Raw genomic sequence first — 27,450 nt, forward strand, 5'->3', positions numbered from 1 at the left:
TAAGCTTGTCATTAAAAAATCTTGAATTCACATAGATGAGAATCTTAAAAAACTCCCATCACAACAATGAACAGCCACTATAAAGCAGATGATCCATCACTCTTACCAACCAAATCTAATTGACTCATTGTCAGGTGTTCATAGTCATTACCAACATTTATCTCTTTCTACACATAAAGTTAAAAGTCTTCCATTTGTACTGCAAAATACAGATAGATCAGTATTATCTTTTTAGACGTAAAACAACATGCCAGTGGAAGATTATCTCCAAATTAGTTCTACAGGAAGCAGGAAAAGATTATTTAAAAGAATAGAGCAAAGTAAAATGTCTAAGGCTTTTGTATTACAGTGCAGATGAATCTTTTCTGAAGATATCTTGTATGGTGCTGGCAGTGTATTGTGTTTTAGAATCCTACTGACAGCTCTAGCTGGAATTCCAGCGGAAGATCTGAATATGTCACTTCCTGTGGCATTTTCTTTTTGTTCTTTCTCACTTTCGGAACCTTCATTCAAAGTTTCTAAGCTAACAAAGGTACTTATGCAATCTTAAATGCACTACTGCTCACAAGAACAAATATAGTACCTTCCAGCTGTTTTTACACAAAGCTGAACTTTGGTTTTGAACATGTCGTGCATCATAAATCTTTACAGTTTAAACGTAAGATTTAACAGAAGAAGAAACAGGAAATAGGCCAGGCAGCCTGCAAACTGTGGTTTAACATTCCAGCTGAAGACATGGATCCAAATTCTGCAAGGTATGAATATTTCTTTGGACAGCTTTTAAAATATGTTTTTCGTGTTTGTGATGTTTATTGGACTTGTTATTTAGTAATCCTTGTCTATTTCACACAGCACCTGTCTAGAAATGTTTGTAGTACATGCTTAAACCTTTCGGTACTTTTTTTTTCAATATGTCCTAAAGCTTTTAAAAGCATGGCTCGAAAAAAAAAAACCCTGACATGAACTTAGTAGTTTTTGAGCTTGAAAATTGCTGGTGATCTACTTGCGATTACTTCAATTCTATGAAAAGCAAAATGTTATCATTCCTAACACAGTAATTGTTACACTGATTGCTAAAAGTTTGAACAGTTTGCCTCTTCAATAGTTAAGTACAAAAAGTGTATGAATTAGTACAGTACGTCCCTGCTTAGCTTTTGTTTAATATATTGTACAAATTCACTTGGGGAAAAAGCTTTAAACTTTTATTCAATATTCAAAATTGTCACGATTGATTGGAGTAGCTGTGCAAAAAAAATGGAAGATGGCATACATTGACAGGTACTACTGCATTTTATACCAATTCACATACAGCTGCTTTGTAAACACGCAAATAAGAATTTAGTGGTGAGAAAACAGTTCATGTATGAGCCACTGTACTTCATGGAGTGACACTGACCACTGTGAAAATGAATTGGTTGGGTATGATTTTTATTTGTGTGGATATCATACCTCAAACATACTCACCTGTGTGAAAGAGCAGTGCAGAATTATATGATAATGAAAACAGTAAAAAATACAATCTAAAAAATATATTTTTTAAAAAGGGAAGAAGAGATTACATTGAAAGTTTTGTTTTCTCTCTTTAGCTCTAAAGAGAAACTCTGGAATGATCTCAGATCACAAGGTAAAGCTTCTTTTGCATTGCTTATGGCGAGTATTTGTAACTGTATTTATGACAACCTATCAATGGTGTCTTCGATAACATTCCCTGTCATTGTAATTTATAGATTATGATCTAAATATTATAATCTGCAAGCACTCATCTTTTCTTACCTCTCACTGGTTCTCCTTCACACCCCTCTGTGCCTCAGACATGAAGGCACAGGAGTTTAGGCTAGGCAACGCAGAGACAGCAGAGTAGAGTTGATAGGCTTTATTACAGCACAGGAAGACTGCCTTCTCACAGGATGTCTTGTAAAGAGTGTTCTCAGTGAAACAAAGAATTACAAGGCTTTATAAGGAAAGCCTTGCAGAAGTGTGTGTGAAGTTATTAAGTTAGTATTGGCAGAGCCTTAATACTGTACTTATACATTGTTCAGCCCAGTAACATACTGTAGGATTGGAGGCTCGTGTAAAAGAAATTCAATGAGATTCATGTAGCTTGAGATGAGATGAAATGAGAGTAAACAGCTCAAAGCAACAGGTTTCCTCTCCAAGGCCACCCTAACACTTCCATGAGCTCTGCATTTACCCAGAGCATTCCAAATGCCCTTGCTTAGCAACCTAGATAGTGGCCCGCTTCTTCAACCCATGTCTCCCAGCACACTATGAGGAGTCTCACTCACCTGTCTTTCACTCTGAGCCTCACAAAGTAGCTCCTGAACCACTCAATTTGACCCTCTAAAAACAACTGTCAATTCCTAGTGCCACGAAAAAATTTAACATGGTCTTTTACGAATGAAAAAATAATTTTAAGGACACAACATTTATCTAGTTGAATTCTGTACATATCTGTGAGGAAAATCCTTATTTGCTTACTATGCGTAAATACCTTTAAAATGGACTTGAACTCTAAACAAAATTGAACTGCATGCAGAGCTGTGCATTTGCTGTAATGTTGATTCACTGCACACACTGTTAGTGTAGGTTGTCAGGACTAGTACGGAATCAGTATGGGTTGGATTTTGCATTCCAGTGTTGTCTGCTCAAACATTGTTTGAAATGATAATACAGTGCTCCTAAAAAGTGCTTTGATCGGGTGACACACCTGCTCCACATTTTTTTAAACCAAAAAAAAATGTTTTATGAAAATAATGAGGAGAATATAATATAATCAGGAGAAAATTGTTATCCTTAAAATAAAATAAAAAAGTCGATAACACAGTACTTTGCACACATTTTCCTTTCGTGTCCTTTTTTTGTCCTATTTTGTGAGATGGTTATGATGGATATACATTTTTTCAATATTTTATTCCAAACCAAAATGCTCACACTGAAGACTTCTAAGGGAATGATAAGTTACAGTAAACATCAGCAAAAACTAAATAGAAAAAAAATTAAATATGTTGATTGCATAAGTATTCAGATCTGTGAACTGAGATGAAAGCACATTTGTCATCAATTACAGCTGTTAGTCTTTTTGGCTCTCTACCAACTTTGCACACTGATGTGGTGCAATGTTTTTGCCCATGTTTCTTGGTAGATCTGCTCAAGCTCTCTTCCATTATATAGAGTTGCTTCTCTACAGCTCTTTTCAAGTTTTTCCATAGATTCTCAATATTTCCATAGAATTGAAATAGGTAAGGAATTGGCCACTCAGAAACATTCTTTTATTTAATTTTTTAAGTCACTTCCGTGGTCTCTTGGCCTTTTGCTTTGCATCATTTCCCTGCTGAAAGGTGAATTTTTGAAACAGATTTTCTTGTTCCGCTGTTTTGAACCTATTGAAAGAGAAAGTGTTAAGTTCCAAACCACCTAAATATTATAATAAATTATAAATATGGGCAGCACAGTGGTTTTCATTACTGCCTCACAGCACTGGGGCCCTGTGTTCAATTCCTGGAGTGCTGGCGCTGTCTGTGTGGAGCTTGTATGTTCTACTTCATTTGGGTTTCCTCCGGATGCTCCACTTTCCGCCCGCAATCAAAAGACAAACTGATAGGTTAAGTGCTTCCCGAGAAAACTGTCTCTGGTGTGAGTTTTCTGTCTGTCTGCCCTGTGATGTACTGGCATGGTATCCCACCAGGCACAATAATAATACACATCTAATATGATTTAATTTTCCTTTCTTTACAGCTGAAGTCAAGAGAAACAATTTGAGGTAGGTACATCATTTTATTGTGCAGTCTTAAAGCCTTAAGTAAAATATGAGATAGGATTATGAGAATATTTTGAAGTGCCATTAAACTTGATAGTGGTTATTTTGTTGTCGTGTTTCTTTGAGGTTAAATAATCACTAAAAATGTGTGGCAGAACATTTTGTGAAAATATTTTTTTTAGAGGTAATGAAAATCATTCAGTGTTTCTTTTCTTCTTGGTTTAAAACTATTGGAAAGGTTTCAAGGCTTCATGGCTGATTAATTAATATACATGTGTAGTGTGCTCTCACGAGGCACCAGTTCTGTAGGGTTTGGGCATTTACGGGGACAATTATTAATTGTAGCCGTAAATCACAAAATGATTCTTTTAATGGCTTTAGAATCCAACCTTGCGATATAACTCAAACAACGCGCACACACACAGGTACTAATACACGAGGATACATTTATTAATACATAGAATATGCATGTAAACCTAACAGATCTTATCGTGAGGGTTATCAGAATACAAAAGATATACAGTATATTCATTCAGTTACAAAGAGTTACACATATCAAGAGGACATACGTTCGGTATATCATTCATTTAGACCGTTTCGTAAATTAACTTTGTTATAACTTCTACATTGGATACTCAAAACAAGTACATAACTCTTAGGAATTAAATTGATATCAACTGGTTGGGATAACAATTGAATTCTCGAGCTGTAATGCATTGAAGTTGAATACTCATCCAATTTCTGGGGATTCAGATCTCCCGCGGGCACAAAGAAACAGTTGCAGGCTGTTGCTGTCCAATCCGCGCTCTCTGGCTCCGTGCCAGGCTGTGCTGTGCGGCTTGCGACGGTGCGCTGCTGATGCTCACTGACCGGCTAGTTAGTGTTGGCTTTAACTAGCAAAGTTTGTGCACAGGAGAAAAGATGACTGTGGGTCCCAGCAGGTCAGGAAGAGGACCGGTTCGTTCCTGATGAAGCACTAGTTCTGAATAGTGATTCAGCTGTCCACAGTTCCGACCTGTTCACGAGGCTTGCTGCTGATGCTAACCTCGGGTGGATCCTTTGGTTACTCGTGGCAACCTCCGCTCTAGACTCTTAGAACAGAGGAAAGTTCTGGCACTCGGACACACTGGCCATTCCGTGGTTGTCCGGGCTGAGTCTCAGGATGGTCAGGAGGCGCTCTGCGAGAATGTCCTGCCCTTGGGAGCCTTCTGCTCCTGGGCCGTCCTGCCCTGGAATTGTCTCGCACCCCTGGAATTCTCCTCAGAATTCTCCTTAGAATTCGTCTCTTTAGTAGTCTCTGAGCTCTGTGTTGCCTGTTTTTACCTGGAGGAACTTCAGCTCGTTCATTGGCTGAAAGTTTCATGGGCATCAGAGTCCCACGTGGGTTACTCTGCCCTACCAGTCCCTGATTGGTTGATCAAGGTGAGATATGAGTCACTTACTCCTGACACCTAGGAATGGAGGAATGCAGTTCAGATGTCCATCTGGCACTCCCTAGACAGATAGGCGCCAATGGATGACCATTGATCATGATAGCCAGGCTTAGCTAAGTGCATCCCCATTTGGGAGCTGTCCCTTATCAAAAGAAACCTTAAATCAGCCTTGATGCATAGTTTCTCTGTGGTGCAAGAGAGAGATGGGGCCTCATTTAGGAAAGCACAGCAACACTTAATTCTGTCTTATTAATAAGCCTTGCCGCTACACATGTACTATGTTATTCAGTTGTTGTAAAATATTTACAGAATCCTTGTTTTATTCTTTACAGATTTTTACAAGATTCACCATTTGATGATCTTCAGTTAGTAACAAAGGAAACATTTAATTACATATTATGTGGTGGCCAGTATAAAGGATTAAAGCTGTCAAATACCTGTGTTCTAGACTCACTTTTGACAGGTTTGCATATAGTCTACAAAACCAAACCCCAGATAAGAGATCTTTTGCTTATGGACCCCATAATCATGGCGGTTATGACATTTATAGACTTCTCACAGTATAATGAAGCTAAAATTCTATGGATTTTGAATCTAGAAATCCTCAGCAATGGTAAAAAAAAAATTTTTGAAGGTGAATATATTAATATTCGTGGCCATGTTAAAGATCACCTTCCAAATCTTAAAAACCTGAGAATTGCAACTCTTTATTTTGACAATGAACGACAAAGTCCAGACCTTGAAGATGCCATTTTCAAGATGACACTGAGGTAAAGTAAAATTTAAGTTATTTTAAAACGCAGTTACAGAAAGGGCATAAATGTTTTGATTCGGCTAAGTAGCACAAAGAGGTGCCACACGTGACAAAGGAATTAAAGGATGAATATGAAACTAGCATTACATTAGTCTAACAGCATCTTTCATCTTCAAGTACCATAACGAGTGTTAGCGACTTTATTGCAATGATTCAACTAGTGAACTATTTAAAATATTATACATTAATATAAAATATTAGTACATTGGAAGATAAATATTTATTGGAAGATAAATATTTATCCTGAAAAATAGCTGACATATATCGTGGGAATTCAAAATCTGTCTTCATCCTTATTTATATTCATCCCATCTACGAATTGGCTTCATTACTCTGCTCTCCTCCCCACTGATAGCTGATGTGTGGTGAGCGTTCTGGCGCACTATGGCTGCCGTCGCATCATCCAGGTGGGGCTGCACATTGGTGGTGGTGGAGGGGAGTCCCCATTACCTGTAAAGCGCTTTGAGTGGAGTGTCCAGAATTATTATTATAAGTGTAAGCAATTATTATTAATTATTATTATTACGTATGGAAGCTCTAAACTCTGTTCTAATCTATGGAAGCATTTCATCTCATTTAATCATTTCTGACACCTGATTGGCATCTGGAAAGCTATGGCTAGATTCTCAAAATTTCTATTGATGATTAAATAACAAATATTTTTAACTAATGAACCACTTATTTCTTTAAATACAACAGTGCATTTGAGGACTTTGGTGATGTTATGGCACTTGGAAAGAAACTTAATCCTACACTCATTTTAGTGGATGTGGAAGGAAGAATAAATGCCTTTCCTGAATCCGATGTTTGCGACTGTTACGAAAGGTAACTTTTAAAACCAACAAAACATAAATGTAGTAGAAATCAACTTGGTGCTAAACCAAACTTCAGGGATTAAGAATAAAAGTCATGACTGCAAATGAAAGGGAGGAAAATTGACAATCATAATGCATGATGTAAAATTTCTTTGGGATAATTGAGGTTCTTCCTTCTCTCTCTTGCAGGACGTTTGAACTTCAGTTTCTCCTGCTTGGCATCATCACTGCAGACTCAAACCATATGGTTCTGTGTATTAAGCTGAATGGAGACTGGCTGCTTTACGATGATCAGCAGCGGCCCCTATTTCGGCACACCTCCTTTGCTGAATTAAAGTCAGGCGAATATGTTACTTACCTGGCAGCCTACACCAACACTACAAAAATGAAAGAAGATTAAAAACACGTTCTTTCTGCATGATAGTGATAGTAACATCTATCACTGTGGCTGAAAAGCTGATCAACACACATTTGTGTTCTCTCAAATTGACTACTGTAATGCTCTACTCACTGGGGTATCTAAATCTACTCTGAACAAACTGCAGTATGTCCAAAATTCAGCAGCCAGAATCCTGACCAGGTCTATAGTGCAAGTGTTCACATTACTCCTATCCTGGAGTCCTTGCACTGGCTTCCTGTCAAATTCCGTGTAGACTTTAAAATCCTCATGCTCACCTATAAGGCTCTGCATGGCTTGGCACCTCAGTACCTGTCTGAACTATTATCGCCCTACTCCCCACCTCGCAACCTTTGCTCTTCTAATTCTGGTCTCCTAACTGTCCCCCAAGCCTGTCTACATTGTAGGGGTGACAGGGCCTTCTCCTGTTATGCCCCCAAGCTCTGGAACTCTCTCCCCAAGGATATCAGAGTCACCTTCTCTAAACTCCTTCAAATCCAGATTTAAAACCCTCTTCTTCAGAAAAGCCTTTACTTAACTGGTTTCATTCTTCACCCCTCTGCTTTTCTTAGTACCACCATCCACGGTCTCCTCTATATATTGTAATTGTGTTTTATCTTGTGTATTCTTCTTATTTATTGTTGTTGTCATCCTGTAAAGCGCTTTGAGAAACCACCTTTAAAGGCGCTATATAAAATAAAGTTTATTATTATTATGTAATTAATGTTAAAGTATATTAAAAAATAAAATGGTATTTTGTTCATTAAACATTTGCACAATTACTCCTCTTCCTCTGTGTGATGTCTTGAAATAGTGAGGTTGAGAGAGACATACTCTTAGGTGGTCCCAACATGAATTATACACAGCTTCAGCATTTCACAAAAGAACAAGAGACATTCTTTTAAGAAATTTTAGTTTTTCACCGACACACTGCTGTTCCAAAAGACAACTGTTTTATTTTTTAGACAAACATCCTGCTAGACATGGAGAATCAAAGACGTGAAATATTTTTATACAGGCTTGCACACTGTAATGTAAACCAGCGGCATAAAATAAACTAGAATTGTGCTTTTTAAACCAAAATTAGTACCAATATCCATGACACAATAGGATGAGTACACAGCATATATAACACTGACTGATAATACCTTTGGGTTAGCTAACTAAAGTGCAGAAACGTTTTGGACTTTTTTCAGATTCCCACATTCTGTCAGTATAACAATGAAGTGAAGCTACAGCTTACACATTGAAACTTCAGTACATTTAAATAATCAGAATCATATTTAATGACAGAAAATAAGACAACAGGAGGGCTGTGGGAATAAATGACTCAGTAATGTAGTTGAAACTGATACCCTGTCTCCTTTCAAAATATTTTTGCAGCGATTCTTAGATCAATTGGCAGTTCTAGCAATTCTATAAGATGGGCCTCCTCTCGTGTGGAACCTTTGTTATGTTTCTTAAACAGCAACTAAATGTAAAATTAACAGCATTAAATTCTGGATGAAATCACAGTCCTTGAAACAGGTCTGGTTTTGACTTGCAGTGGTAACCATGAACACAGCAATAACATTCCAGCTTGTGGGCATACATATACAGTAGGTATTTATCAAAGGGATGGATGGGGTTTTGAACAGAGGAACAATTAAGACTTGGTACACTATTATTGCTTTTGAGTTCAAAGTACAAAGAAATCATGCTGAAATTAAATTTTAAATCAAATGAATGAAATATATTCAAGTCGCACCTGTATAATCCTTCCCATTCTTTTTATTCTACTAAAATCACTAACATCCCTTTATTTGTGAGATCAATTAATTCACAACTTCAAAGGTATTTCAAGAAATTAGACCATTTTCCTGATTTTCGATGAAACTGCCAGCATCGATTGAATTGCACTCCAACTGTACATGAATGGAAGGTTCTAAAATGAACTGACTCCTATCATTCGTCTAATTTGTTCAAAGGTAAGCCAAAATGTCAAGGACCAGGGAGCCTACAAAAGAAAGACAAGGAAAAATGAGCACCTGTTAGCAAAGAAAGTCATTAATTTAATTAGCGAGAAGAAATACGATATACCATTCTCATCCATGTGGGTATAAATCCTTTGTACAAAGATATGAATCCTTCGCCTTTCACCGATTGAATGAGGCAGTCAGTAGAAGACCTGTAGAGCAAACCCCTAGGAAACAGATACAGAAAAATAGGCTAGTTTCAGCAACCAGCAGTTTCTCAACTTTGCCATGGAACAGTGTATCAAAACCAATACAAAGTATAAGTAGGTAGCTGTATCAGCATGCGTAGACTGCAAAGGAATAGGTAAAGGTTTATTCCGAGCTGAGAGGAAAAAAAGGAGGCAAAACGTTTTGGCTGTGGAGCCTTCTTTAGGTGTCAAGGTGTCTTCAAGCCGAAACATTGTGTCTCTTTTCTTTTCAGCATGGAATAAACATTTACCTGTTCCAATATAAAGTATGTTTTGAGAGATCTTGGAAACTAGTTCACAGATGGGATAATTCAGGACTTTTCTCCTTTCACTGTTTGAGAGAACATATACAAAGCCATTTAAACACAGTCTTATGGTTTTTCTACTGCACTGAGAAATTCACATCTACTGTATGTTTAAAAAATCAGATATATAAGTTCTGAGCTCTTCGGTAATAAAATGAGCAAACCCAGTGGAACTGTGCAATTCTTCCATGAGACGTGTGTCCACTGCATGTTGGCATTCAATACAGATATTAAACAAAATGGTGTCAAACGTGTTTATGCCTGATCCCATTTGTGCTTGGTTCTGTCTTTGTTGCACGTGGAACTATGTCTTGGCTCTGTACGAAGATCAAAGGTATCAATATTCAATACCACAGAATCATCTTAAATCAGTCTTGATATTTTCTCCCAAGAAAATATTTTTATTTTCTACAATAACTCACCTCCCATGTGCATCCCTGGGCTGATTCATAATTCTGGTTTTTACAACATCAGCTGGGGTCCCCAGTATGGCTGCTACCAGACCTGAGGATATGCTATCAAAACAGTAAAACTGAGTTGTTGCCATAATTCCTATACTGCATGTGATGAACGGAAGGACCACATGAATATACAGGTCTAAAAAATGAGACCATATTGGAGCACTTGTAAACAGTGCAGTTGAAAAAACAAGCAAAATATATGAAGATTGTTTTCACATGCTAATCAATGATTCAAGATCATTGAGTCTTGTTCAAATGTAGGGTTTTCTACATGGGTTGCATGCATAATAGGTCCTGCATAATAGGTCCTGCTGGTTTGTTAATGTACAGTATATTTTCTGTACATGAAAGCTCACACACTAGCCTTTCTAAGTGGTTAATACTGGATTGCTCATTGAAATCTGTTACCTACACATATCTACTTGCACTAAAATCAATCTCAAATCTGAATATCTTCACCCTTAAAACAACCACAAAACATAAGACTTCTAAATTAAAGATATTAAGGTAACACATGTTCAATTCCTCCCTCTTTTATTGTCTGCTAAAATCACTATAATTCCTTTATGTTATAGATCTTTTAATTCACAACTTTGAAAGGTATTTCAACAAATCAGATCATTTTCCTAAATCTCCATCAAAATGCTAGTAGCAATGTGATTGCACAAACAATTGTGACATGACTGGATTTTACTTTAGGTACTAATCCACAGCACATGTTTTTTTACATTTTGTCCTTCCAAAACAGACACAAATAAAGTGATAGGTCACAGCTGACAAATGTAGAAGCGGCAGATTCATTAAGACTTGAAATCCACCAAAAAGCTTTCAGAGTTCTGATTATTTGTCAACTTGCTATTTTGTTATGATGCTTTATCAATAGGGAATTCCATTTTAAAAAAACAATTTTTCTGAGGTACATTGTATGAAGTAGTCCATGGAGTATAAATGGTTTAAAGTGTTTTAACAGTAACATTAAGAATATATTATTCACTAAAAATGTATAATAAAAAGTCTTCTGACACTGCATTTTAGGTGTCCTAAGATAACAAAAAACATGGAAACAAGCACTAATGAGGGGGGTGGGTGGAGTAGGTTCATTAGAAGAATGTTTTTTTTTCATTTTTGTATTGAATTGTGTTTTGAAAAATGAATAAAAAACGTGTTCACAAAGAAATTACCTTGACAATCCATGACAGATATAGTTGTCTTCCACTGATGTGTTTCTCAACAAAAAGTGTTTTATTGTGTCATATGTAGTAAGATCTGACAACAAAGAAATAATGTATTATACACTGTCTTGTGATCATAGAGTAAGTCCTTTGCATTCTGGCCTTCACGAAGAATGCAGTTTCTGACTTGCACAGCCTTTACATTTTAAAATTGTGAAGCTAGTCATAGACAAAGTGGAGTGGCTGTTTGTACCCCTGCCTCACTAATCTTGGGTCCAGGGTTTGAATCTGCCCTGCAGCATCTTCTGTGCAGAGTTTGCCTGTTCTTTCTCAGGTTTCCTCCTATCTAACTATGACATGCTGGCCATTTTAAACTGTTATCTCTAAATTTCACTTCCACCCCCACCCCCCTGCTATGATTGGTAAGACCTAGTGGGATGACATTCATGTGACAAGTTGTCCAAGAAAAGATTGATACCTCACTAGAAGATGAAAACTATGGAAAATATATGTAAGAAATCTTCTGTCACTGCGCTATGATGTTTTGCCACCTGAAGATTTTTTTTTTAAGTCTCATTTGCCAAGAAATAAAACTGTAATTAGCCAATTTGTCAGTGCAACTAGAAATATTATAGAAGGGCTTAAAGACAGAAATCAGGAAAGCAGGAAAATGTGCCTTGAAGTAATAGAGGTTAATGGAGACAATGAAAAAATTAATCAGGATATACAGTACATGTACATGTAGGCAAACTAAGTATACTAAGATCACACTTAGTCTACACAGAACTGAATATTATTACAGTGGAAAAACACTATACATTATGCTTTAGAATTTACAGAAATTCCTGCATGGTCATAATTTGATTGAAGCTTCTGCTTTGTCCAAGGACAAATGTCATAAATGTTCTTATCCAGGACTCTCCAACACAGTTCCTGGATGGCCTTGTGTCCCCTGATTTTTATTCCAATCTGAGAAATCCATTAATCTTTCTGTATTAGATACTGTATATACACTGTTTAGGATCTTTCTCATGGAAACATCTTATCTCTTTTAAAGCTGAAGTTACACATTACATTCACTTCTTTGAAGGTACAGTTAACTATAAATGACCTTAGGAGCCTGGTTGGATGCATTACAATCATTCAACAAATTATAAAAATTGACCAACTACTACATGTAACTTTTTACCTGTAGTACAGTTTACAGTTTAAGACCCCTGCTCTAGGTATTGATAAAGAATTTGATCAAACATACATTGCAACACTATTCTCTATTTATTCCTGGGATTAAAATCTCATCACATTTTGGCTGTACCTCCTAAATTGACCAAGGCAGCCCTCTGTACATTTGGAACCCATCCTGCCCACAGTCCACGAATACCCCCTTCAGAAATTATCTTCACGAAGGCATGGTACAATCCGCGGATTCTGAAACAACAATAGGCCAGTCCATGTAAAGAGAGGAGTATCGAAACACAAGAGGTTCAGAGCTGATCAGACCTAAGATTGGGACATGCTAGAAAGGAACTGCTAGTTAGGTAAAACATAGTAATGGCATATGACAGGAGTTAAGGGAGTGCTTGCAAAATATTGTTCCATGCATTAGGATTGGAATGTGAGACACAGCTTAGCATTTTTTGCTGTACAAAATAATACAATGTACACTCAAACATATGAGTCACAAAAACGCAGAAGGATGAAGATGATAAATGTTTTAAATAAAAAGCTCAAGACATTAATTTTTTACATACAGAAGTACTGTTTTTTTTCTAAAACACTCTTCTGTGGCTAGTTATGATGTTTACAGTGTGTTGAATTTATGCTTTTTTCCAACAAAAACACCCCAACACACGCAACCAAAAGCAAACAGGGGTGGGGCGGTGGCTCTGTGGCTCTGTGGCTATGGATCTGCACTTGTGGCTGGAAGGTTGCCGGTTTGTATCCCGCGGCTGGTAGAGGAATCCTACTCTGTTGGGCCCCTGAGCAAGGCCCTCAACACCAAATGCTCCAGGGGTGCTGTATAATAATAATAATAATTGCTTACACTTATATAGCGCTTTTCTGGACACTCCACTCAGGTAACAGGGACTCCCCTCCACCACCATGACGGCAGCCATAGTGCACCAGAACGCTCACCACACATCAGCTATCAGTGGGGAAGAGAGCAGAGTAATGAAGCCAATTCATAGATGGGGATTTTTAGGAGGCCATGATTGGTAAGGGCCAATGAGAAATTTGGCCAGGACGCCGGGGTTACACCCGTACTCTGTTCGAGAAACACCCTGGGATTTTTAATGACCACAGGAAGTCAGGACCTTGGTTTTACGTTTCATGCGAAGGACGGTGCTTGTTTACAGTATAGCGTCCCTGTCACTATACTGGGGCATTAGCACCCCCATGGACTGCAGGGTGAGTGCCCCCCTGCTGGCCCCACTAACACCTCTTCCAGCAGCAACCTTAGTTTTTCCCAGGAGGTCTCCCATCCAGGTACTGACCAGGCTCACGCCTGCTTTGCTTCAGTGGGTTGCCAGTTGTGAGTTGCAGAGTGACATGGCTTCTGGCCATATGTATAAAATAGCTGACCCTGCGCTCTGACCCCAAGCTTCTCTCCCTGTGTGTGTGTGTCTCATGGAGAGCAAGCTGGGGTACGCGAAAAGACCAATTCCTAATACAAGAAATTGTATACGGCCAATAAAGTGATCTTAATTTTAAAATGGACGGTGAAAAATGTAGAATTCATGCTATATAATGACCCAGTACTGGAGAGCACTGGGTCATTATATAGCAGCTGGATTTCAATCTGTGAAATATCACGCGTGCCCCTGTTACCAGCCTTTCGAATTAAACAATAAGTTGGTTTAGCTGTACAGTGAGCAAACGCCTAAGGAAGCAGCAGTCAGCTGCCCTATGGACTGCAGGCTTCACCTGGGCGGTTTCCCTTCTAATCTGCGCCGTCCCTCCATCTGCATCTGAACCTTCACCAGGTCTGTCGGGCTGGCAAAGAACTGACCGATCGCACCAGCCAGCATCCCTGCCAGTACTGATTTCCTGTGAGACAAAGATGTTTTACAGGGCTTCCCCAGTGGCCTAGTCTTATACTGTATATCTAGTACACTGGTTCAAGCCCAGTCACAAGTTCAGGTCACGTTATTGGCCAACAGACATATGGAATCCTTAAAATAGGGATGCTCAATTAGCCCTAGTTTTGAATAAATGCCTGTGAGCTTGACAAAACTGACAAGTATGTCAGTTCTCCAATCAGTATTAGCCCTCCTGTAAGGCACTGTAGGTTTCACAGAGTTTCAATGCCGGATATACAGCTGATATACAGCTGGTGAATGTGTGGGCAAAGAACAGAAAGAAAAATCATTCTTAATGAAATAAAACCTCTTAATCGCCAACCATTTTACTGTACGTGCATGCTGCATGATTCTCAATTCCTACTCAGCCCAGCATTTCTCCAAAATTGTGACTATTAATTTAAATGAAAGTATCACTTAAAAAAGATTTTGCTGCAGCTCTAAGGGAGTGTAATAGGGACACAAAATTAGCAAGTGACAGTGCTCTGAAGCCTCAGACCTGAAAAATTTAAAACACGAGCCTATGTGACACTCTGTAACTTACCACTGGAGAATTGTTTTACTGAAACTATATAACGCAACCTGTCTAGAAAACAGTAAATAATTACTTAGGCAAAAGCAACACAATATGCAACAGATCACAATTTACATAAAAGGATACATTTTGAGGTCTGTTACCTGTAGACTACCAAATACTAACTAAGTCATTTCCTCATTGCTGCCTGAGACAATGAGATTAGTCTCTTGTACCAATAAATATATCTGTCAAGACTTTTCTGACTTGCAAATCATTAAGTATGGAAAGCCACTGAACACCTTATAAATCCATGAACAGATTTTACACACCCTGTTCACATGTGATCAGGTATGTTTATCAGTTACAGCATTGTCATCTACCATTTTGTTCATTACAAATTCTCAATATACTGTATTCACTAGGTTGTGCTATAAAACAACACATAAGCATATTTAAATGTGGGCAGGGTGTTAAAAGCTTTTGTTAAATTATAACGTCATCATTTTTATTGTTGTTTAAGACTTCTCCTATGTCATTATTAATTAAAAATATAGTGAAGTGCAGATCCAGTGCTGCAAGAATAAATATATAATCTACAGTATGTACACTGAAATGGCTTACTCTCTTACCAAAAAGGAAAAGTGGTGTCTTCATTCCTGCCCAGCAATGACTCCCGAAGCTGTTCATAAGAAACCATCCGGACCCCGGAATACACTGAAAAGCCCCACACAACAAATTCCAAATAACTATATATGAAGTACAAAAATCAGCTTTTTTTTCCACTTTTGTCCACTCTATACTCCACATAAGAACATAAGAAAGATTACAAACAAGAGTTTGGAAGTTAGTAGTTAATTGATCCAAACACCTTATCTAACCATTTCATGAAGGAAATCAAAGTATCAGCTTCAACCACATGGCTGGATAGCTTGTTTCATGCTCCCACAACCTTTTGGGTAAAGAAGTGTCTCCTACTCTTGATTGTAAAGAGCCCTATTTCCACTTGTGGCCTCTGGTTCTGTGTCGCAGTGTTGATTTTGAAGAAGCCAACTGCGGTGGGTTTGTCATCTTACTTGTTTCATATGGAGTGATGACCTCTCAACTCTAAATCTAAATCCTTCTCTGTACCTTTTACTGTGCAACAAAGAACATCACTCAATAAACATCCATCAGATGAGCAACCATGTTGATCTGGCTAACAAACCAAACTGGTTCTATAAATATAGAAGATGCTGAAACAAACTTGAATTTGTTTTTTTATAAACGCCAATTGGTTCTGAAGAAAGATACAAGATGTGAAGAAGGGGTTAACTGATTCCTTTCTGCATGAGGACAAGACTTCTAAGTAACAGGCTAGAGTTATGGCAGGAAAGGAGGATAACTGATAACGATTCCAGATGCCAGCTAGGAAACCCCCCAGGGAAGGAAACATAACCCTGACCACTTGGCCAAAGTCTGTGAACTGTCCGCACACCGTGACCTCCCCCATTACCATAATAATGAGCTACGTCAGAAGCTGCAGATAAGGGATATTACCATAGTAATGAGCTACGTCAGAAGCTGCAGAAAAGGGATATTACCATAGTAATGAGCTACGTCAGAAGCTGTAGAAAAGGGATATTACCACAGTAATGAGCTATGTCAGAAGCGGCAGAAGAGGGCTAAATAAACTGGAAGTTTTGTACCGGCACTTTGAACAATACTTCGGTTTTGTTGTTCCTTGGGGGAACAAGACTTCGGTTTTATTGTTCCTTGCATGCAATAAACTCATCTGTTTAACTTCATCTCAGGATCCAGAACTTCTATTTCTGTTACAACAGTTCCATCATGCTTATTTGTTCAAAACCTCCTAACACTTCTTGACATTATCTTAAAATCCTAGAGCAATTGGGATACAGAAATCCAAAATCTAAATCTAATCGTCTGATGAAGCCCAGTTTTGAGAGGAGAGTAGGGGTCATGAAAGGTTATTTAACCATGCTTGTTTACAGTGACTATGATTAAACAAACAAATCTGCTCTCAGAATTAGAACATAAGAAGCTATGACTACAGTAAGTGACTTTCACTTCTTTTTGCACCATTTTGTACTGCTGTAAGAATGTACGGTAAATACATTAGGTTCATTTCACTTTTCGTGAACTCGCCATATATACTTCTGCATAGGCACGCCGCTTTTTCTCCGTTGGCAGCAGGAATCTCTGTTGCAGTAGCTGTATAGTACATACCCACATGTCGGTAGATGGCTGGTGTGGCCCCCTGCCACAGTCTAAGCAGACCTTCCTCTCGAACAATCCCAGCAGCTGTAGACAACATTCCCCGGTATGGTGTCCCTTTGTGGCCTCCATCTCCATGGCGACGGAGTGCGGTCTCACCTTGGATCTGCAGCCGTGTCTTTGTCAGGTCAAGTGGGAAAGTGACTATTGGAGAAAAAAATGAGTCAAATTTAAACCTCCAGCAGTTATCACTGTGGACTACATCACCTACAGAGATCCTATTATTTCATTTATTGACGTCTTTATTTCAAGGTCACAATACGACATTTTTTTAAAATGGAAATGACAAATGATGCTTTAGGGTAACTGAGACTAATATATTGTAAAGTGTAAATATTTAGTAGCACTGTCAAAAAATGATGTGAATATATCTAATGCAGTAAGATACAAAAATTATGTGAAAGATACATCACAAATCACAGATGTGAACCTGGTCAGTACCTGAATGGGAGACCTCCTGGGAAAGCTAAGGTTGCTGCTGGAAGAGGTGTTAGTAGGGCCAATATGGGGCGCTCACTGTGAGGTCTGTGTGGGTCCTAATGCCCCAGTATAGGGACACTATACTGTAGAGTGGTGTCATCCTTCGGATGAGGCGTAAAACTGAGGTCCTGACTCTCTGTGGTCATTAAAAATCCCAGGGTGCTTTTTGAAAAGAATGGAGGTGTTACACCGGCATTCTGGCCACATGTCCCCCTAGCCTTTATCAATCATGGCCTCTTAAAAATCACCATCTATGAACTGGCTTCATCACTCTCTTCTTCTCCCCACTGGTAGCTGTGGTGAGCGTACTGGTTCACTATGGCTGCCATTGCATCATCCAGGTGGGTGCTGCACATTGGTGGTGGTGGAGGGGAGTCCCCATTACCTGTAAAGCGCTTTGAGTGGAGTGTCCAGAAAAGCGCGATATACAGTAAGTGCAAGGAATTATTATTATCACAAGGAACTACAAGAAGAACGTAGTAGGATAACAGTGCTATAAACATGAACCAAACAAGAAATTAATAAAAGATGCCTTTATATGCGAAATCCACAATCAGTTTATTAAAGAGGGTTTGTGAAACCAAAAAACACGGATGGATAAGGTCACTAGCGAGTTGTTCTTCCCTTAATACAGTAATCATTGAAACAATTACTTTCACTAATATAGCACCTTCTACATGGAGTACTACAGAGAAACAAAATAATATTACATGGTTTTTTCACTTGCATTGTATTGAGCCATTTCACTTCTATGACCTCCAGCTATATTAGAAATTATTTTAATAAAACAAAAAAAGCAATACATTTACCAGTATGTGCTTTATCTACAGTAGGCAATGCAGTTGGAATAAACTAATATACTTTAAATAGCTGGTACAGTATCTCGCTTGCAAAATAGCCTGTGATTTAGAAATATCGGTTTGGGAAATCTGTTAATTATTTGTGTCAATAAAAGGACACAAAATGCAGTTAATGAAAATATTTCGTAGTTATGTTCCGCATGTTTTATAAAGTGCACCGACAGAATACATAGGGAATATCAGAGCATACCATTAAAAAACGAAATCAAACGAAATCTGTATTTATTATCTCTGTGATGTGGTGTACTTGCACTATTAAAGACAGCTACTGTAAATTACAAAGGCTCGTGCACCGCCTTAATACAGGGTGTTGTCCTGCAGTTACTGTTCGTGCTTATAGTGAGCAATGTCAGAATTGCAGACCTGTGAATTACTGCAAGAGTGAATTTTCTCAGCATTAACCTGACACGTTAAACTGTTATTACTGTATGTTCGTCATTTTGTATCTTGTTGAAAACAGTAGAAATGAGTTCCTTGCCCTTGGAAAAGCAGGAACTTGTTAAACTCCGTTATATAAAGAACAATGTATAGTTACAGTACTTTTACGGAAATGTAAAAGGGGCGTATTTAAGGCACATTCCATGACTTAAGAAATATTATGTATTACTAGTTAAATTGCACTTTTTTCTATTAATGTATTATGCTGCTGTCTGTTCAAGATCACCAAAGCTTGATGTTTTACAAAGATTCTCGATGAAGTAACAAATCAGACCATATCGATTTTTTCGTTACTGTATACCTATTTCAGCAACAACAGCCGCGCAAGCAGACAAAATAAACTTTGTCACCCGGGGCCACTTCCCAGTGACAGGTGGTTCGTTTTCTTCTGTTAACAGCACCATTTGGAAATCTTCAATTCCCTGTCTCCGTTTATGTCCACTCAAATCTTCATACAATGTTTTAACAAATAAAACACAATCAAGTCCTATGATATACTTCTACTAATAATTCTTAGCACCAAGTCTACTCACTGACAGACCGCTTACTTAGATGAACTGAGCTTCCTTCGACCTTTACCTTGCGCATTATTCACCACCAGGAAGTCAGTGTTTCAGTTGTAGTTCCAATGACACAGAACAGTAAGTCTATAAATGAAAAGAAGGTATTGGATGAAACTACATTTCCCTACCTGCATAGTAAAGAAGGAGAACTCCGCCTTGCTTTCTGCTGGTTGGAGCAGATGAGTAGAGTGTTGGTATCCTGATGCCTCTGTTGAATAAATTAAAATGACTGTACGCTAGTCACTTTTTAAAAAGAATTATAGGAGCTACTTAACTGTTGCAAGGACACCAATGAGGCGCGATGGATTTAGTAATACTTTTTCTGTCCGTGTCGATAGTTTTGTTTTACTTGTACTTTCTAAACCTCCAAAGAAACCAGAACTACCCCCCAGTTATTAGAGGATGGATTCCGTGGATCGGTGCTGCCTTCGAGTTCGGCAAAGCACCACTGAATTTCATAGCTGAAGCTACAGACAAGGTAATTTTTGTTTTTCTGAAATCATATGTGTCATTTTAAAATCTGACAAGTCCTGCTCTGCGCGAATAGAAAACTGCAAGTATTTTGTACTGTTAAACTTTTACACTTTACAATATTACCTTATTATATGTTATGACATATAATACATATATACATATAATGACATATAGCCTTATTATTTCAAAATTCAGTCTTAATTCAACCAAACACCATCACCCAGAATGACGTGAACGTGACCTGTGTATGCATTACATTGATGAAAGTGCGATGTCCGTGTAATGTGCTTAGGTATTTAATTACTCTAGTCTAATGTACTTTATTTGCAATTTTTTAAATGTCTTTGCGGTACCGGTTACCATACGTTTGATTCGTGTCCAACATAAAATATTTGTGTGAATTAAAAAAAAATAGAATGAAAGTCACAGCTCTAACCAGTTGCTAAACATTTTAAGTTTATTTTCTGTGAACATCATAGTTACAAAAGACAGCTTCCATTAACTGTTCTCCATCCAGTAATCCCCATCTTTTGTTGTGGAGAAGAGTATATTTAATTTTGGGAAATTTTTTAATAATGATGTTAATTATTATCAGAATTCTTTAAATAAGGACAGCCTGTTTGCATGAACTCTTTCAAGGTCTCCTGCTACAGATGCCAAGCCATTCTCTAAACAGCTTCTTACTCCCTGCAAACTGTGCTCCAGGTACTGTATAACATTATAACATTAATCAAGGAAAACATTTTCAGTGACAAGACACAAATCAGTCAGGTCTCATAGTCTGAAAGTCGCTGGTGATTCTGAAACAAAATGATCCATTTTTAAAAGAAGTGATACAGTACTGTATGTCAGATTCTCAGTGCTATAGATTTCTATTTCTATCCTTGTATTTATAAGATCATGGAAGAATTAACAAGCAGTTAAACTCTGTATTTTAGACAGAAATTGTATTTTATCTTGTACAGTATGTGTACCTGGGTGCATCAGAGTTCACAGCCCTCAGTTTCCTTAGAAACCAGGCACATTCCCATGGGAAGCCACATTCCTCTAGGGGCAGTTGTTCCAGCCCTCTCATCCAATTAACGGGTGCTTCATTCATCAGGCCACCCTACTCAAACCCTGCTCTGCCACTGATCCTGTGCTCTGTCATTGAGGTGCTTCTGACCAAGGTAGTGGATTCCGCAAAGCTAATCTTATCTCGTGCTGAGCACCCGACCAGTAGCACGGTTCCCTGTAAGAATCCTGTATGGTGGTGCAGTCCCTGTGTCTGCATCTGCTCGGATAGTTGCACTCGCCTCCCGTCCTGTCAGATCCTAATCACCATCATTCAGTATCTCCCCCTGTCCTCTTTCTGCATGAGCAATCTCCGCCAGTCTCCAGGCACCTACCCACTTCAGCTGTCTCCTCCTGCTCCTGACTTTTTCCTGAGCCCTCACTGGGCAGCTGCACTTGAAATCATCAGCCAGTCAACAGGATGAGGCTGTCTCCATCGGCTCGCCGCATCATAACAGCATGTAGTCTAGTCATCTTCTTGGGCATGGATGTGTGACATTTACACACACATTTTTACACACCGTGATGTCAGTCTGAATTAATCAGAAGTAGACTACTCTTAAGGGCTAACCCAAATAGCCTTCATCTAAACCCCTCATGGCATATCAAAGGTTAACTTCACATGACACCAGAAGAGAAAGACAAATTAAAAATTAATCAAAAGCACAGTGCTCTTCTGTGGTAGCCAGGTAGCATTGCTCTAAACTATGGTGAAGGGGTCTGTAAGTGGATCACAAACTGTGTCCCAATATGTACACTTGCGGCCTCATGCCCGTCATAACCGCGTTCCCACTTGGGTCTGCAAGGGCTTAGGGTGTCCTGTTTGTAATTTGGTTTCACAGGGGTGCCTACAAGCTCCCTTGATGGCCCCTTTGTGCACCCTTCTCACAATACCTGAAGGGAGTTACCCGAAATTCATTGCAAAATATTTGTTTACCTGTGGTGTATTTTGTATATGGAAAGACATTTCATAGTATGAAGCTTTGAAAAAACAGAGGTATTGCCAAATTTAAATTTAGTCAAAGAATCCTTTGAAAGAATCCTGTTTAACATGAAAAAGCATGTTACAGTATGTTTGTCATACTGTTTTTTGTGTACAGCAACAGATGAGTGAAATGTAATTAATAGCCTTGAATAAACAAAGCAGTAATAAAGTCTTCCTTATTTAATTTGTGTCTCTCATTTTCAGTAAAGCCTGCTTAACATGAATGAAAACATTGTGTCACTACATTTGTGAAAGAACTGAAAGAACTGATGAGATGAAATTCAATTTAATCAAATTAAGAAAAAAAACTCAGCCATCCTGCACTTAGCCACTGTTAAAAGAAGCAGAGCTAAAGGAACAACAACAAAAAGCATTCTGACTGTGAGCTGTGTAACCAATGAGTAATGTCACACGAGGGTGTCCAATTACCCTTTTTATAATGGTGCACCCTTGAATACTTGCACACATTAAGTCCACACTTGCTCTACATCACAGAAGTGATGATGAAGTGAAGAAGACTTGGAGGAAGGACTTAGGACTTAGTGCAGCATTTATGACACGGCCATAGCGAAGGTCTCTCCTACCCCATTCTCTGGGTCCTGCAGTACTGCAGTTCTCCACCGCCATATAAGACTGCACTGTGGGGAGATATGCAGGAAAAGGGCATCCTCATTTGAGTCTGGTTCTGACCACAGGGAAAGCTTTGTGGTTGGCCAACACTGGCAGAGAAGAATCCCCAAAGAAACTAAGGAGATTCACTTCTAAGAGTCAGGGTTTCCAGGCACTCCATCCCTATGGATCTATATAATGGAAACACTTGATATGTGTTTGAGGTTTGACAAATCCAGTTGGAGAGCCATGGTAATTTTGTGAGATCTGTTAATGATTAATCTAAGTCAACGCTGAGGAGAAACCAGGAATTACTGTACACTAGCAAGCATCTTCCACAGGTAATGGGAAAGATCATGATCTTAAGGACTCTCAGGCAGACTAACCAGTTAGACATGGCAACAAGCTGATTTGTCCTCAAGGTCATTTAACTTGTCCTGAACTTTTTCAACCATTTGGAAGGTGTGCCCAACTTTTTTAACCTGACAGTGCTGTTTTCAGTTCTAACTTGAGTGAAGTCCTGCCTGAGACAGTGAAGGACTGTGCTGTTATCACACATTGCCACTTTGAACAGGTCCAAAGCGTGGGTCACCATGAGCCCTACTTTGTCACAGAAAATGTTACTTTTGGCTACAAGAGCTTGCTTCATCACACACGGAGAGTTGCTTCAAAAGAGACTCTTGATTGAAATGCTTCCCACCCAGTGTAGCATGAAGGGACATCATCTGTGATGCCATAGGAAGAGTGAGAAAAAAATACAGCACAATTAATGTAACTTTAACCTCATTCATTTAATCAGATGTATCAATTTAGAATAATCTATCTTTTACAATGATCAGAGGAGTACCAATTTAAACACAGTGGCATTTACCAGAACAAGTTTCAGAACCAGTTCCTCCTCACAGGTACCACAGCAGTATACTACCTAAAGAAAGGAGAAAACACAAAACCACATTGCCCCCACAAACTCTTCATTTATACCAATCATAAACCCTAAGAACAGCCATATGAGAACGTGAAATTCTCAAGCCTTCGCCAATTATTCAATAATACAATAATTTATGTATTACCTGCTGTGTCTACATACAAGGAGTAGAGGCTTTTTGATGGCCTTTAGGGGCATTTAGTCTGGAATTGTACGCACGGTACACAGAATGATGTTGGGATAAATTCTTAAGCATAAAGAAAAGTGGATCCTATTTTTTCCTCATTGAATAGACAATTGACAAAATTCTACTTTTATTGGAGGTTCATGCAAAGGTAGCAATATTCATGACAAATGACCTCTGATCTGAGTAACAGTAGCACTCAAAGGTTATGTTTTCTTAAAAAAATACATGGTTTAATGTTTGAATATTGTAACTGAATGCAGAAATAAAGACTTGAATAATTTTGGTAGGACCACCTGTACATATGTTCTGTCATGTTTTGCAAACACCTTAGAAATAAATAGTAAAGTTATTAGCAGTATTTGCAAATTGTAAAAATGAAGAGACCATCTGCTGTGCTACAGAATTTCTAAAATCTGGATAGGTTCGCAGTTCTTTTTATAGTGATACTGTAATTCGGGTCAGAAGTCATTTGTCATGCAGCTACACTAAGTCAATAAAGACAAGCACATTCCTCACTTTACCAGACGTTCTTTTCTGTGATGTACACTAAATAGAAAATGAATTAGGAGGTGGTGTTTCTCCTGAAAAGATTGTAGCCTCCATATACATAAAAAGTGATATTAGACCTGGTTAAAATCTGTAACTGTGATCATCACAATCATTAAACATAACATTATTTCTTAAAGTATTTGGTCCATACTTAAAAAGGCAATATAAAATGTTAGGGTATCACAATATAATCCATTATTAAAGTAATCGTTTCAAAAGTATCAATATATTGTGCCACATTTTTAGGCTAATGTAAAAAACTGATTTTAATAAGGTATGAACATAAGCCACCTTCTCATTTTCCTTATTTTATATCAGTATGGACCAGTCTTCACTATTATTGCTGCTGGAAAGCGACTTACCTTTGTAAATCTACATGAAGATTTTCAGACATTTTTTACATCGAAAGATGTGGATTTTGAGCAGGCGGTTCAAGCTCCTGTCCAGCACACAGGTATGACATTAAACTAATTAATGAGTGCCAAAGCAAAGCTTCTAGCTTTTGTATTTGGCATAAACATGTTTATTAATCTTATGTTGATATTTTTGAAATTTCCATTTGTTGATCACCTTAGCTTTGAACTAAAACCCTCATACCAATGGATGAGGGATGAGGAGCATTTTGTTTAATTTCACCATAGTGTAAGATAAGGTTACAGCCCTTTCAGTCCAGAATTTCAGAATTTAGAGCAGCCATCTTAATTATCTAGAGCAGCAGTTCTCAGTCCTGGTTCTGTAGTGCCCTTGTGTCTGCTGTTTTTTTCCAGCTGGGCCCTTAATCACCAGTGCTGTAACTGATTTGCTGGATGTTATTGACTTTTTTCCACACTCAGTTGTTGGTTTCAAAAATGCCCTAATTTGAGTACATGATGCAATCTCTCTTCAACTTGCTTATACTTGCTTCCTTGGAATTTGGTCTCTTGTCTCCGATGAAACATGTCTTAACGGGTGATGAATAGACACAGGTGAGAATGACACACATCTGACAACTCCCTCAGTGAGTCAGTATGTTTCATTCTGCTTCAGTCCAGTTGTTTATATTTCACCTACAATTAGCAAGGAAAATATTAATAATTACAAATCTTATTCAGGTTTCTAAGATCACCTTAGCTTTGAACTAAAACCCTCATACCAATGGATGAGGGATGAGGAGCATTTTGTTTAATTTCACCATAGTGTAAGATAAGGTTACAGCCCTTTCAGTCCAGAATTTCAGAATTTAGAGCAGCCATCTTAATTATCTAGAGCAGCAGTTCTCAGTCCTGGTTCTGTAGTGCCCTTGTGTCTGCTGTTTTTTTCCAGCTGGGCCCTTAATCACCAGTGCTGTAACTGATTTGCTGGATGTTATTGACTTTTTTCCACACTCAGTTGTTGGTTTCAAAAATGCCCTAATTTGAGCACATGATGCAATCTCTCTTCAACTTGCTTATATTTGCTTCCTTGGAATTTGGTCTCTTGTCTCCGATGAAACATGTCTTAATGGGTGATGAATAGACACAGGTGAGAATAACACTATATCTGACAACTCCCTCAGTGAGTCAGTATGTTTCATTCTGCTTCAGTCCAGTTGTTTATATTTCACCTACAATTAGCAAGGAAAATATTAATAATTACAAATCTTATTCAGGTTTCTAAAAGCCAAAAGCAACTTTAGAAAAAGGCCTCAGACGGGAACTTGAAATAAAGCCTGTGACTAAGAACTCAGCTGGAGCACAAGCCAGAGTACATAGGGGTTACCTAGGAACAGGATTAAGATCCACTGTACTAGGGTATTTTTAAAAACAAGGCCTAAGGGCACAAAAAAGCCAAACAAGCAAGCTGATCGATTACTGGAAGCAAATAGCACTGGTCATTAAGGTCCTAGTTGGAATGAAAATCAGCAAAGGAGTACTTCAAGACCAAGATTTATGATTCTAGTTCATAATCTAATTGATAATCAGCAGAATCAGTATAGTGATAGTATAGAGCTATCTGTAATTCTGAAATGAATTAGATTGGAAAGGCCATAGGCTGAGAAGCTCTCCTGGGGCCTCACAGGGCTTGCAGTTGCTTGTTAATATGAAGATACTGTGGCTGACTCAAGTCACCTAATCCAGTAGTACAGTACTTTGCTTGTTCTGCATTAATATGACTAGTCCTGGTTATAGTTAGCAAATGACACAGTTCAGGCTTCAGTTGAGTTCAGGGCTCAACTCCTCCCTGAAAAATAACACTTTTCAGAAACATGTGTATGGTCAGTCTTCTTTCGAATATTGTGCTGCAGTTCTGTAAGGAATATCATTTTGTGTCTGTTTATGAAGTGGCTTGATGTTTTGATTCAGTTTTTCATAGAAGATGCAGCTAACTCTTATGTTCAGTACATATACCTTCTCTTTAAATGTGATTTGACCCTACATGTTTCACATCCACTGACTGCCACTGGATGTTATTCAAATTAAGGTTGATATTGTTATCCTTTGTGTTACCGGATTCAACTTGTAGATTTAAAAGAAAATATTCACTAGATGTCTTCTGGTTTTGATTTATCTTGAGGTTTTGAAATTTTATGCACATGAGTAAAATATATGTAAAGTTAATTTAAAATCTCCCAAAACAAGATCCTCAAAACATTTAAAAACTCATAATTTGTTATAGAATATTGAACATAATGAAAGCAAACAGAGGGGTCTGGCAGCCTTTTTTTGCCTTGACAATTTCTTATGCTCCACTAATACAGTATATGTTCAAGCAGAGCAGAATATAATGCAAATTTAAAACTGCACACTTTAAATTGGTCTTTTACACAATGAGTACTCCCTAGTTTATATTATAATAATGCTTAGCTTAATCAAAAAAGTATTTGTTCAAAAGCATATGGTGAACCAAAATAAAACTTGCCCACAGCACTGCCTCTCATACCTTTTCTTCATGCCCATTGTGTTCCATTAGGATTATTGAAACTGAGACTTTATTTTTTAAATCAGAGCCAATTCACTCAATGCCCTCGCTATACTGCCATGATCCAGCATGGGAAATCAATCTACCATCCGATGAAGTACAGTCGCAAACAAGTGAAGAACAGTCAGAGGAATATAATGTCTTGTTTTTGTCATTTATGTA

General features: G+C 38.1%; 3 protein-coding genes across 4 annotated transcripts in view; 2 read left to right on the plus strand and 1 right to left on the minus strand.

The window, feature by feature from the left end:
* Positions 1-453: 453 nt before the first annotated feature.
* On the plus strand, positions 454-7,995 carry LOC148839425 (uncharacterized). Of its 2 annotated transcripts, XM_088904675.1 has the most exons (6): positions 455-755; positions 1,587-1,624; positions 3,736-3,760; positions 5,523-5,960; positions 6,704-6,829; positions 7,009-7,995. In XM_088904675.1, exons 1-6 carry the CDS (start codon positions 736-738, stop codon positions 7,217-7,219), a joined length of 858 nt encoding a protein of 285 aa, XP_088760801.1. In that variant the 5' UTR covers positions 455-735; the 3' UTR covers positions 7,220-7,995. The 2 variants fall into 2 exon arrangements, with proteins under 2 accessions (XP_088760807.1, XP_088760801.1); XM_088904681.1 differs by lacking the exon at positions 6,704-6,829 and having other exon boundaries at positions 454-755.
* A 212-nt stretch (positions 7,996-8,207) lies between these two features.
* slc25a27 (solute carrier family 25 member 27) lies at positions 8,208-19,410 on the minus strand. The gene is made up of 9 exons (XM_088904685.1): positions 19,308-19,410; positions 17,181-17,372; positions 15,584-15,668; positions 14,283-14,405; positions 12,673-12,785; positions 11,367-11,451; positions 10,147-10,239; positions 9,296-9,398; positions 8,208-9,212 (listed from the first exon to the last, which is right to left on the minus strand). The coding sequence occupies exons 1-9, from the start codon at positions 19,408-19,410 to the stop codon at positions 9,141-9,143; spliced, it is 969 nt and encodes a 322-aa protein (XP_088760811.1). The 3' UTR covers positions 8,208-9,140.
* Positions 19,411-19,870: 460 nt separating this feature from the next.
* Positions 19,871-27,450, plus strand: part of cyp39a1 (cytochrome P450 family 39 subfamily A member 1) — a 29,696-nt gene continuing 22,116 nt past the window's right edge. Inside the window, exons 1-2 of the mRNA XM_088906299.1 lie at positions 19,871-20,047; positions 24,670-24,805. Coding sequence (XP_088762425.1) covers positions 19,871-20,047; positions 24,670-24,805 — 313 coding nt within the window. The remainder of the gene's footprint in view (positions 20,048-24,669; positions 24,806-27,450) is intronic.

This window comes from Atractosteus spatula, chromosome 2 (genome assembly GCF_055471065.1).
Source record: "Atractosteus spatula isolate fAtrSpa1 chromosome 2, fAtrSpa1.hap1, whole genome shotgun sequence".
Taxonomy (NCBI): domain Eukaryota; kingdom Metazoa; phylum Chordata; class Actinopteri; order Semionotiformes; family Lepisosteidae; genus Atractosteus; species Atractosteus spatula.

Coding starts and splice junctions, on each gene's coding strand:
- LOC148839425 (XM_088904675.1), top strand. CDS start 736: ATGGATCCAAATTCTGCAAG. Junction 3,761..5,522: donor GTCAAGAGAAACAATTTGAG/GTAGGTACATCA, acceptor TATTCTTTACAG/ATTTTTACAAGATTCACCAT. Junction 5,961..6,703: donor ATTTTCAAGATGACACTGAG/GTAAAGTAAAAT, acceptor TAAATACAACAG/TGCATTTGAGGACTTTGGTG.
- slc25a27 (XM_088904685.1), bottom strand. CDS start 19,410: ATGGTGCTGTTAACAGAAGAAAACGAACCACCTGTCACTGGGAAGTGG. Junction 15,669..17,180: donor AGCCATCTACCGACATGTGG/GTATGTACTATA, acceptor GGGGCTTTTCAG/TGTATTCCGGGGTCCGGATG. Junction 14,406..15,583: donor GACACCACTTTTCCTTTTTG/GTAAGAGAGTAA, acceptor TTTGTCTCACAG/GAAATCAGTACTGGCAGGGA.